The sequence below is a fragment of the Lithobates pipiens genome, unplaced genomic scaffold (genome assembly GCF_037356315.1).
Source record: "Lithobates pipiens isolate NorthernLeopardFrog02 unplaced genomic scaffold, aLitPip1_a1.2 Scaffold_13, whole genome shotgun sequence".
Lineage (NCBI taxonomy): Eukaryota > Metazoa > Chordata > Amphibia > Anura > Ranidae > Lithobates > Lithobates pipiens.
The window spans coordinates 538,504,103-538,516,682 of record NW_027507718.1 but is presented as its reverse complement, the minus strand read 5'-3'; the positions used below and the strand labels follow the sequence as shown (position 1 = coordinate 538,516,682).

At 59.7% G+C, this 12,580-nt stretch overlaps 1 protein-coding gene across 1 annotated transcript; it reads left to right on the top strand.

Annotated features, from left to right (window-relative positions):
* Nucleotides 1-6,950: 6,950 nt before the first annotated feature.
* HTRA2 (HtrA serine peptidase 2) lies at nucleotides 6,951-7,447 on the top strand (the record flags this gene model as incomplete). Its single annotated transcript, XM_077478265.1, is given in 1 exon segment — nucleotides 6,951-7,447. A coding segment is annotated over 1 exon segment (166 nt), but the record flags the coding sequence as incomplete, so codon positions are not given.
* Between the last annotated feature and the right edge of the window lie 5,133 nt (nucleotides 7,448-12,580).

Genomic DNA, 12,580 nt, shown 5'->3' with positions numbered 1-12,580 from the left:
GAGATTCCTCTCCCCCCCCCCTCCTCCCAGGAGAAGGACTGAGATTCCTCTTCCCCCCCCCCCTCCTCCCAGGAGAAGGACTGAGATTCCTCTTCCCCCCCCCTCCTCCCAGGAGAAGGACTGAGATTCCTCTTCCCCCCCCCCCCCTCCTCCCAGTAGAAGGACTGAGATTCCTCTTCCCCCCCCCCCCCTCCTCCCAGGAGAAGGACTGAGATTCCTCTTCCCCTCCTCCTCTCAAGAGAAGGACTGAGATTCCTCTGCCCCCTCCTCCCAGGAGAAGGACTGAGATTCCTCTTTCCCCCCCCTCCTCCCAATAGAAGGACTGAGATTCCTCTTCCCCCCCCCCCTCCTCCCAGTAGACGGACTGAGATTCCTCTTTCCCCCCCCCCCTCCTCCCAGTAGAAGGACTGAGATTCCTCTTCCCCCCCCTCCTCCCAGTAGACGGACTGAGATTCCTCTTCCCCCCCCCCTCCTCCCAGTAGACGGACTGAGATTCCTCTTTCCCCCCCCCCCTCCTCCCAGTAGGACTGAGATTCCTCTTCCCCCCCCCTCCTCCCAGTAGACGGACTGAGATTCCTCTTTCCCCCCCCCCTCCTCCCAGTAGACGGACTGAGATTCCTCTTTCCCCCCCCCCTCCTCCCAGTAGAAGGACTGAGATTCCTCTTTCCCCCCCCCCTCCTCCCAGTAGAAGGACTGAGATTCCTCTTCCCCCCCCCCCTCCTCCCAGGAGAAGGACTGAGATTCCTCTTCCCCCCCCCCTCCTCCCAGTAGAAGGACTGAGATTCCTCTTCCCCCCCCCCCCTCCTCCCAGGAGAAGGACTGAGATTCCTCTTCCCCCCCCCCTCCTCCCAGGAGAAGGACTGAGATTCCTCTTCCCCCCCCCCTCCTCCCAGTAGAAGGACTGAGATTCCTCTCCCCCCCCCTCCTCCCAGTAGAAGGACTGAGATTCCTCTTCCCCCCCCCCTCCTCCCAGTAGAAGGACTGAGATTCCTCTTCCCCCCCCCCTCCTCCCAGTAGAAGGACTGAGATTCCTCTTCCCCCCCCCTCCTCCCAGTAGAAGGACTGAGATTCCTCTTCCCCCCTCCTCCTCCCAGTAGAAGGACTGAGATTCCTCTTCCCCCCCCCCTCCTCCCAGTAGAAGGACTGAGATTCCTCTTCCCCCCCCCCTCCTCCCAGTAGAAGGACTGAGATTCCTCTTCCCCCCCCCTCCTCCCAGTAGAAGGACTGAGATTCCTCTTCCCCCCCCCTCCTCCCAGTAGAAGGACTGAGATTCCTCTTCTTCCCCCCCCCCCCCTCCTCCCAGGAGAAGGACTGAGATTCCTCTGCCCCCTCCTCCTCCCAGGAGAAGGACTGAGATTCCCCCCCTCCTCCTCCCAGGAGAAGGACTGAGATTCCCCCCTCCTCCTCCCAGGAGAAGGACTGAGATTCCCCCCCTCCTCCCAGGAGAAGGACTGAGATTCCTCTTCCCCCCCCCTCCCCTCCTCCCAGTAGAAGGACTGAGATTCCTCTCCCCCCCCCCCTCTCCTCCCAGTAGAAGGACTGAGATTCCTCTTCCCCTCCTCCTCTCAAGAGAAGGACTGAGATTCCTCTGCCCCCTCCTCCCAGTAGAAGGACTGAGATTCCTCTTCCCCCCCCCCCCCTCCTCCCAGGAGAAGGACTGAGATTCCTCTGCCCCCTCCTCCCAGGAGAAGGACTGAGATTCCTCTTTCCCCCCCCTCCTCCCAATAGAAGGACTGAGATTCCTCTTTCCCCCCCCCCCCTCCTCCCAGTAGACGGACTGAGATTCCTCTTCCCCCCCCCCCTCCTCCCAGTAGAAGGACTGAGATTCCTCTTCCCCCCCCCCCCCTCCTCCCAGTAGAAGGACTGAGATTCCTCTTCCCCCCCCCTCCTCCCAGGAGAAGGACTGAGATTCCTCTTCCCCCCCCCCCTCCTCCCAGTAGAAGGACTGAGATTCCTCTTCTTCCCCCCCCCCTCCTCCCAGTAGAAGGAGTGAGATTCCTCTTCTTCCCCCCCCCCTCCTCCCAGGAGAAGGACTGAGATTCCTCTGCCCCCTCCTCCTCCCAGGAGAAGGACTGAGATTCCCCCCCTCCTCCTCCCAGGAGAAGGACTGAGATTCCCCCCCTCCTCCTCCCAGGAGAAGGACTGAGATTCCCCCCCTCCTCCTCCCAGGAGAAGGACTGAGATTCCCCCCCTCCTCCTCCCAGGAGAAGGACTGAGATTCCCCCCTCCTCCTCCCAGGAGAAGGACTGAGATTCCCCCCCTCCTCCCAGGAGAAGGACTGAGATTCCTCTTCCCCCCCCCCTCCCCTCCTCCCAGTAGACGGACTGAGATTCCCCCCTCCTCCCAGTAGAAGGACTGAGATTCCTCTTCCCCCCCCCCTCTCCTCCCAGTAGAAGGACTGAGATTCCTCTTCCCCTCCTCCTCTCAAGAGAAGGACTGAGATTCCTCTGCCCCCTCCTCCCAGTAGAAGGACTGAGATTCCTCTTCCCCCCCCCCCCTCCTCCCAGTAGAAGGACTGAGATTCCTCTGCCCCCTCCTCCCAGGAGAAGGACTGAGATTCCTCTTTCCCCCCCCCTCCTCCCAATAGAAGGACTGAGATTCCTCTTCCCCCCCCCCTCCTCCCAGTAGACGGACTGAGATTCCTCTTCCCCCCCCCCCCCCTCCTCCCAGTAGAAGGACTGAGATACCTCTTCCCCCCCCCTCCTCCCAGGAGAAGGACTGAGATTCCTCTTCCCCCCCCCCCTCCTCCCAGTAGAAGGACTGAGATTCCTCTGCCCCCTCCTCCCAGGAGAAGGACTGAGATTCCTCTTTCCCCCCCCTCCTCCCAGGAGAAGGACTGAGATTCCTCTTCCCCCCCCCCCCTCCTCCCAATAGAAGGACTGAGATTCCTCTTCCCCCCCCCTCCTCCCAGTAGACGGACTGAGATTCCTCTTCTTCCCCCCCCCCTCCTCCCAGTAGAAGGACTGAGATTCCTCTTTCCCCCCCCTCCTCCCAGGAGAAGGACTGAGATTCCTCTTCCCCCCCCCCCTCCTCCCAATAGAAGGACTGAGATTCCTCTTCCCCCCCCCCTCCTCCCAGTAGACGGACTGAGATTCCTCTTCTTCCCCCCCCCCCTCCTCCCAGGAGAAGGACTGAGATTCCTCTGCCCCCTCCTCCTCCCAGGAGAAGGACTGAGATTCCCCCCCTCCTCCTCCCAGGAGAAGGACTGAGATTCCCCCCCTCCTCCTCCCAGGAGAAGGACTGAGATTCCCCCCTCCTCCTCCCAGGAGAAGGACTGAGATTCCCCCCCCCTCCTCCCAGGAGAAGGACTGAGATTCCTCTTCCCCCCCCCTCCCCTCCTCCCAGTAGACGGACTGAGATTCCCCCCCCTCCTCCCAGTAGAAGGACTGAGATTCCTCTTCCCCCCCCCCCTCTCCTCCCAGTAGAAGGACTGAGATTCCTCTTCCCCTCCTCCTCTCAAGAGAAGGGACTGAGATTCCTCTGCCCCCTCCTCCCAGTAGAAGGACTGAGATTCCTCTGCCCCCTCCTCCCAGTAGAAGGACTGAGATTCCTCTTCCCCCCCCCTCCTCCCAGGAGAAGGACTGAGATTCCTCTGCCCCCTCCTCCCAGGAGAAGGACTGAGATTCCTCTTTCCCCCCCCTCCTCCCAATAGAAGGACTGAGATTCCTCTTCCCCCCCCCCCTCCTCCCAGTAGACGGACTGAGATTCCTCTTCCCCCCCCCCCTCCTCCCAGTAGAAGGACTGAGATTCCTCTTCCCCCCCCCCTCCTCCCAGGAGAAGGACTGAGATTCCTCTTCCCCCCCCCCCTCCCAGTAGAAGGACTGAGATTCCTCTGCCCCCTCCTCCCAGGAGAAGGACTGAGATTCCTCTTTCCCCCCCCTCCTCCCAGGAGAAGGACTGAGATTCCTCTTTCCCCCCCCTCCTCCCAATAGAAGGACTGAGATTCCTCTTCCCCCCCCCCCCCCTCCTCCCAGTAGACGGACTGAGATTCCTCTTCCCCCCCCCCCCCCCTCCTCCCAGTAGAAGGACTGAGATTCCTCTTTCCCCCCCCTCCTCCCAGGAGAAGGACTGAGATTCCTCTTTCCCCCCCCCCTCCTCCCAATAGAAGGACTGAGATTCCTCTTTCCCCCCCCCTCCTCCCAATAGAAGGACTGAGATTCCTCTCCCCCCCCCCCCCTCCTCCCAGTAGAAGGACTGAGATTCCTCTCCCCCCCCCTCCTCCCAGTAGAAGGACTGAGATTCCTCTTCCCCCCCCCCCCTCCTCCCAGTAGAAGGACTGAGATTCCTCTCCCCCCCCCTCCTCCCAGTAGAAGGACTGAGATTCCTCTTTTCCCCCCCCCCTCCTCCCAGTAGAAGGACTGAGATTCCTCTTCCCCCCCCCCTCCTCCCCGTAGAAGGACTGAGATTCCTCTTCCCCCCCTCCTCCCAGTAGAAGGACTGAGATTCCTCTTCCCCCCCCCTCCTCCCAGTAGAAGGACTGAGATTCCTCTTCCCCCCCCCCCTCCTCCCAGGAGAAGGGCTGAGATTCCTCTCCCCCCCTCCTCCCAGTAGAAGGACTGAGATTCCTCTCCCCCCCCCCTCCTCCCAGGAGGACTGAGATTCCTCTCCCCCCCCCTTCTCCCAGTAGAAGGACTGAGATTCCTCTGCCCCCTCCTCCTCCCAGGAGAAGGACTGAGATTCCCCCCCCCCCCTCCTCCCAGGAGAAGGACTAAGATTCCTCTTCCCCCCCCCCCCCTCCTCCCAGTAGACGGACTGAGATTCCTCTTTCCCCCCCCTCCTCCCAGTAGAAGGACTGAGATTCCTCTTCCCCCCCCCTCCCATTAGAAGGACTGAGATTCCTCCCCCCCCCTCCTCCCAGTAGAAGGACTGAGATTCCTCTTCCTCCTCCCAGTAGAAGGACTGAGATTCCTCTTCCCCCCCCCTCCTCCTCCCAGTAGAAGGACCGAGATTCCTCTTCCCTCCCCTCCTCCCAGTAGGACTGAGATTCCTCTCCCACCCCCCCCCCCCCCTCCTCCCAGTAGAAGGACTGAGATTCCTCTCCCCCCCCCCCCTCCTCCCAGTAGAAGGACTGAGATTCCTACCCCCCCCACCCTCCCAGTAGAAGGACTGAGATTCCTCCCCCCCCCCTCCTCCCAGGAGAAGGTCTGAGATTCCTCTTCCCCCCCCCTCCTCCCAGTAGAAGGACTGAGATTCCTCTTCCCCCCCCCTCCTCCCAGTAGAAGGACTGAGATTCCTCTTCCCCCCCCCCCCCTCCTCCCAGGAGAAGGACTGAGATTCCTCTTCCCCCCCTCCTCCCAGGAGAAGGACTGAGATTCCTCTCCCCCCCCCCCCCCCCTCCTCCCAGTAGAAGGACTGAGATTCCTCTCCCCCCCCCTCCTCCCAGTAGAAGGACTGAGATTCCTCTTCCTCTTCCCCTCCTCCTCTCAGGAGAAGGACTGAAATTCCTCTGCCCCCCCCCTCCTCCCAGTAGACGGACTGAGATTCCTCTTCCCCCCCCCCCCCTCCTCCCAGTAGAAGGACTGAGATTCCTCTTCCCCCCCCCCCTCCTCCCATTAGAAGGACTGAGATTCCTCTCCCCCCCCCTCCTCCCAGTAGAAGGACTGAGATTCCTCTTCCCCCCCCCTCCTCCCAGTAGAAGGACTGAGATTCCTCTCCCCCCCCCCTCCTCCCAGTAGAAGGACTGAGATTCCCCCCCCCCTCCTCCCAGTAGAAGGACTGAGATTCCCCCCCCCTCCTCCCAGTAGAAGGACCGAGATTCCTCTTCCCTCCCCCTCCTCCCAGTAGGACTGAGATTCCTCTTCCTCCCCCCCCTCCTCCCAGTAGAAGGACTGAGATTCCTCTCCCACCCCCCCCTCCTCCCAGTAGAAGGACTGAGATTCCCCCCCCCCACCCTCCCAGTAGAAGGACTGAGATTCCTCCCCCCTCCTCCTCCCAGTAGAAGGACTGAGATTCCTCCTCCCAGTAGAAGGACTGAGATTCCTCTCCCCCCCCCCACCCTCCCAGTAGAAGGACTGAGATTCCTCCCCCCTCCTCCTCCCAGTAGAAGGACTGAGATTCCTCCCCCCTCCTCCTCCCAGTAGAAGGACTGAGATTCCCACCCTCCCAGTAGAAGGACTGAGATTCCTCCCCCCCCCCTCCTCCCAGTAGAAGGACTGAGATTCCTCTCCCACCCCCCCCTCCTCCCAGTAGAAGGACTGAGATTCCTCTCCCACCCCCCCCTCCTCCCAGGATAAGGACTGAGATTCCTCCCCCCCCCTCCTCCCAGTAGAAGGACTGAGATTCCTCTCCCCCCCCCTCCTCCCAGGATAAGGACTGAGATTCCTCCCCCCTCCTCCTCCCAGTAGAAGGATTCTGAGATTCCTCTTCCCCTCCCCCAAGTAGAAGGGCTGTGAGATATTTGACCCTTCTCCATAAATCAGGTTTTGGGTCCTTTCTTCCTCCTGCTGGGCCCTTTTTTCCCTTTGGTGGGTCCTTTCTTCCCCCCCCCCCCCCTTTTGGTGGGTCCTTCTTTCTTCCCCCCTTTTGGTGGGTCCTTCTTTCTTCCCCCCTTTCGGTGGGTCCTTCTTTCTTCCCCCCTTTTGGTGGGTCCTTTCCTGGTTTTGGTGGGTTCTGGTTGCTCAGACTATCCATGTGTTGAGGGTTATGGCTGTTACTGAGCTCTGCCAGCACAGAGCACTGGAGGTGGAGGACAGCACTATACACAGATGAAAACATGTGAGATTATTTAGTAGACCACGCCCCTTTACATTCTGACACACCTCCTCTCTTCAGCCATACGAGGGGGGTGTGGCTATTTCTCAGCTCCGCCAGCACTGGAGGGGGAGGGCAGGAAGCAGCATTTTTTCATAAGATTGTGAGACTTCATCTGGCCTCTCTTGCCCCTCCCCGGTGGGGAGGGGGCGGGTCTGTTCGGCACACTGACTCCTCCCATCTCTCTTGTGTTTCCTCAGAGCCGGCCTGAAGCCTGGTGACATCATCCTGGAGATAAACGCCCACAAGGCGGTGACCGCCGAGGACGTCTTTGACGCTGTGAACAGCCAACCAAAACTGTCCGTGATTGTCCGGCGAGGGTACGAGACCCTGATGGTCAATGTCATCCCAGAGCTGGTGGAATGATTGGATGGCGGGTATCACGTGATCGGTGGAGGGAGACGAGCGCTCGGCGAGAATGGACTCCTCCTCATCCCTGGGATCCCGCTATGGGGGATTCGGAGGAGGTCCCGTCCTGTGACCCGCCCTCATCCAGGGTCATGTGACCTCTCTGAGGTTCTATGGAGGAGGATCCCTGCCTCCCTCCCCGTCCCTCCAGGTACTATGGGGGAGGGGACATGTCCTCCTCTTCTAGTGCCGCAGTCCTGGCTTCACTTTCCACATAGGGCATAGTTTTTCTTCAGAACTCTGTAGAAAGCCCCGCCCTTATCAATAAATACAACCAATGAGAATCTTCCTCTGCGACTCCCTGATATATTTGTCCGCACTGATTGGTTCCACACCTGGGAACTCCTGAAAGGCTGAATTCCCTGAGAATGGGGGCGGGGCGGTGGGAGGGGCTAATGGCAGCCTGTATATTGCCCCGCAGGGAATAGTGAGTGTGGAAAAATTGTGTGAACCGTGGGAGGGGCTTAAAATGTATTTCTATGTACAGCGTTCCGGGGTCAGGGGTGGGTAATGTACAGAGGTCAGGGGTCAGGGGTGGCATCTTCAGTTCGTTCCGCTCCTGCCAGTGATGTTTGTTTCTATCCCAGATGCAGCCCACCCCCACCCAATCCACTCTACTCCCACACAGCTCTCCCTCCTCTCCTCCTTCATCCGCTCTGTTCTCACTCCTCTCCCTCCCTCAACCGCTCTGTTCTCTCTCCTCTCCCTCCCTCACCCGCTCTGTTCTCACTTTTCTCTCCCTCCCTTACCCGCTCTGTTCTCCCTCCTCTCCTCCCTCACCCGCTCTGTTCTCTCTCCTCTCCCTCCCTCAACCGCTCTGTTCTCTCTCCTCTCCCTCCCTCACCCGCTCTGTTCTCACTTTTCTCTCCCTCCCTTACCCGCTCTGTTCTCCTCCTCTCCTCCCTCACCCGCTCTGTTCTCTCTCCTCTCCCTCCCTCAACCGCTCTGTTCTCTCTCCTCTCCCTCCCTCACCCGCTCTGTTCTCCCTCCTCTCCTCCCTCACCCGCTCTGTTCTCTCTCCTCTCCCTCCCTCAACCGCTCTGTTCTCTCTCCTCTCCCTCCCTCAACCGCTCTGTTCTCTCTCCTCTCCCTCCCTCAACCGCTCTGTTCTCTCTCCTCTCCCTCCCTCAACCGCTCTGTTCTCTCTCTCCTCTCCCTCCCTCAACCGCTCTGTTCTCTCTCCTCTCCCTCCCTCACCCGCTCTGTTCTCTCTCCTCTCCCTCCCTCACCCGCTCTGTTCTCACTTTTCTCTCCCTCCCTTACCCGCTCTGTTCTCCCTCCTCTCCTCCCTCACCCGCTCTGTTCTCTCTCCTCTCCCTCCCTCAACCGCTCTGTTCTCTCTCCTCTCCCTCCCTCACCCGCTCTGTTCTCACTTTTCTCTCCCTCCCTTACCCGCTCTGTTCTCCCTCCTCTCCTCCCTCACCCGCTCTGTTCTCTCTCCTCTCCCTCCCTCAACCGCTCTGTTCTCTCTCCTCTCCCTCCCTCACCCGCTCTGTTCTCCCTCCTCTCCTCCCTCACCCGCTCTGTTCTCTCTCCTCTCCCTCCCTCAACCGCTCTGTTCTCTCTCCTCTCCCTCCCTCAACCGCTCTGTTCTCTCTCCTCTCCCTCCCTCAACCGCTCTGTTCTCTCTCCTCTCCCTCCCTCAACCCGCTCTGTTCTCTCTCCTCTCCCTCCCTCAACCGCTCTGTTCTCTCTCCTCTCCCTCCCTCACCCGCTCTGTTCTCTCTCCTCTCCCTCCCTCAACCGCTCTGTTCTCTCTCCTCTCCCTCCCTCACCCGCTCTGTTCTCTCTCCTCTCCCTCCCTCACCCGCTCTGTTCTCTCTCCTCTCCCTCCCTCAACCGCTCTGTTCTCTCTCCTCTCCCTCCCTCAACCGCTCTGTTCTCTCTCCTCTCCCTCCCTCAACCGCTCTGTTCTCTCTCCTCTCCCTCCCTCAACCGCTCTGTTCTCTCTCCTCTCCCTCCCTCAACCGCTCTGTTCTCACTCCTCTCCCTCCCTCAACCTCTCTGTTCTCACTCCTCTCCCTCCCTCACCCGCTCTGTTCTCACTCCTCTCCCTCCCTCACCCGCTCTGTTCTCACTCCTCTCCCTCCCTCACCCGCTCTGTTCTCACTTTTCTCTCCCTCCCTCACCCGCTCTGTTCTCACTCCTCTCCCTCCCTCACCCGCTCTGTTCTCACTCCTCTCCCTCCCTCAACCGCTCTGTTCTCTCTCCTCTCCCTCCCTCAACCGCTCTGTTCTCCCTCCTCTCCCTACCTCAACCGCTCTGTTCTCCCTCCTCTCCCTCCCTCACCCGCTCTGTTCTCTCTCCTCTCCCTCCCTCAACCGCTCTGTTCTCTCTCCTCTCCCTCCCTCACCCGCTCTGTTCTCCCTCCTCTCCTCCCTCACCCGCTCTGTTCTCTCTCCTCTCCCTCCCTCAACCGCTCTGTTCTCTCTCCTCTCCCTCCCTCAACCGCTCTGTTCTCTCTCCTCTCCCTCCCTCAACCGCTCTGTTCTCTCTCCTCTCCCTCCCTCAACCGCTCTGTTCTCTCTCCTCTCCCTCCCTCAACCGCTCTGTTCTCTCTCCTCTCCCTCCCTCACCCGCTCTGTTCTCTCTCCTCTCCCTCCCTCAACCGCTCTGTTCTCTCTCCTCTCCCTCCCTCACCCGCTCTGTTCTCCCTCCTCTCCTCCCTCACCCGCTCTGTTCTCTCTCCTCTCCCTCCCTCAACCGCTCTGTTCTCTCTCCTCTCCCTCCCTCAACCGCTCTGTTCTCTCTCCTCTCCCTCCCTCAACCGCTCTGTTCTCTCTCCTCTCCCTCCCTCAACCGCTCTGTTCTCTCTCCTCTCCCTCCCTCAACCGCTCTGTTCTCTCTCCTCTCCCTCCCTCAACCGCTCTGTTCTCACTCCTCTCCCTCCCTCAACCTCTCTGTTCTCACTCCTCTCCCTCCCTCACCCGCTCTGTTCTCACTCCTCTCCCTCCCTCACCCGCTCTGTTCTCACTTTTCTCTCCCTCCCTCACCCGCTCTGTTCTCACTTTTCTCTCCCTCCCTCACCCGCTCTGTTCTCACTCCTCTCCCTCCCTCACCCGCTCTGTTCTCACTCCTCTCCCTCCCTCAACCGCTCTGTTCTCTCTCCTCTCCCTCCCTCAACCGCTCTGTTCTCCCTCCTCTCCTCCCTCACCCGCTCTGTTCTCCCTCCTCTCCCTCCCTCAACCGCTCTGTTCTCACTCCTCTCCCTCCCTCAACCGCTCTGTTCTCACTCCTCTCCCTCCCTCACCCGCTCTGTTCTCACTCCTCTCCCTCCCTCACCCGCTCTGTTCTCCCTCCTCTCCTCCCTCAACCGCTCTGTTCTCTCTCCTCTCCCTCCCTCAACCGCTCTGTTCTCACTCCTCTCCCTCCCTCAACCGCTCTGTTCTCTCTCCTCTCCCTCCCTCAACCGCTCTGTTCTCTCTCCTCTCCCTCCCTCAACCGCTCTGTTCTCTCTCCTCTCCCTCCCTCAACCGCTCTGTTCTCACTCCTCTCCCTCCCTCAACCGCTCTGTTCTCTCTCCTCTCCCTCCCTCAACCGCTCTGTTCTCTCTCCTCTCCCTCCCTCAACCGCTCTGTTCTCTCTCCTCTCCCTCCCTCACCCGCTCTGTTCTCTCTCCTCTCCCTCCCTCAACCGCTCTGTTCTCTCTCCTCTCCCTCCCTCAACCGCTCTGTTCTCACTCCTCTCCCTCCCTCAACCGCTCTGTTCTCTCTCCTCTCCCTCCCTCAACCGCTCTGTTCTCTCTCCTCTCCCTCCCTCAACCGCTCTGTTCTCTCTCCTCTCCCTCCCTCAACCGCTCTGTTCTCTCTCCTCTCCCTCCCTCAACCGCTCTGTTCTCTCTCCTCTCCCTCCCTCAACCGCTCTGTTCTCTCTCCTCTCCCTCCCTCAACCGCTCTGTTCTCTCTCCTCTCCCTCCCTCAACCGCTCTGTTCTCTCTCCTCTCCCTCCCTCAACCGCTCTGTTCTCTCTCCTCTCCCTCCCTCAACCGCTCTGTTCTCTCTCCTCTCCCTCCCTCAACCGCTCTGTTCTCTCTCCTCTCCCTCCCTCAACCGCTCTGTTCTCTCTCCTCTCCCTCCCTCAACCGCTCTGTTCTCTCTCCTCTCCCTCCCTCAACCGCTCTGTTCTCTCTCCTCTCCCTCCCTCAACCGCTCTGTTCTCTCTCCTCTCCCTCCCTCAACCGCTCTGTTCTCTCTCCTCTCCCTCCCTCAACCGCTCTGTTCTCTCTCCTCTCCCTCCCTCAACCGCTCTGTTCTCACTCCTCTCCCTCCCTCAACCGCTCTGTTCTCTCTCCTCTCCCTCCCTCAACCGCTCTGTTCTCTCTCCTCTCCCTCCCTCAACCGCTCTGTTCTCTCTCCTCTCCCTCCCTCAACCGCTCTGTTCTCACTCCTCTCCCTCCCTCAACCGCTCTGTTCTCACTCCTCTCCCTCCCTCAACCGCTCTGTTCTCACTCCTCTCCCTCCCTCAACCGCTCTGTTCTCACTCCTCTCCCTCCCTCACCCGCTCTGTTCTCTCTCCTCTCCCTCCCTCAACCGCTCTGTTCTCTCTCCTCTCCCTCCCTCAACCGCTCTGTTCTCTCTCCTCTCCTTCCCTCAACCGCTCTGTTCTCTCTCCTCTCCCTCCCTCAACCGCTCTGTTCTCTCTCCTCTCCCTCCCTCAACCGCTCTGTTCTCTCTCCTCTCCCTCCCTCAACCGCTCTGTTCTCACTGCTCTCCCTCCCTCAACCGCTCTGTTCTCTCTCCTCTCCCTCCCTCACCCGCTCTGTTCTCTCTCCTCTCCCTCCCTCAACCGCTCTGTTCTCTCTCCTCTCCCTCCCTCAACCGCTCTGTTCTCTCTCCTCTCCCTCCCTCAACCGCTCTGTTCTCCTCTCCCTCCCTCCCTCAACCGCTCTGTTCTCTCTCCTCTCCCTCCCTCAACCGCTCTGTTCTCTCTCTCCACTCTGTATGATATATATATAATGTGTGTTTGGTGTCTTTTTCCAGCCTCGATTGCTGTGCCCATCTGATAATGAATAGTGTATAATAATTGACCAATCCTGACCCCTCTTGTATGGCACGCGTGAGATGAGACGAGTCTCCATAATTGGAGATCTGATGTGAGATTTCTGGCACAGCCGTCTCTCTGAACCTCTTTTATCAAATCAGAAAGACTTCTCATTGCAGAATTCCTGGGAGGAGTGTGAAGGATAAACCCCTCCTAGAATCCCCCTAGGCAGGAGGATTGGCTGGGTGGGTGGTGTATCAGGCATGGTGCAGCTGGTCCGTCTCCCCCCCAGTGTTGGGGCTGAACTTGGTGAGGGGACCGGGTGGGGCAGGTGGAGTGTCAGGCATGGTGTTGGTTGGTCACTGTCCTCCAAGGATCTGCGGGACCAGTAGAGGAGAGTATCAAGCATGGTGTGGTTGGTCACTGTCCTCCAAGGATCTGC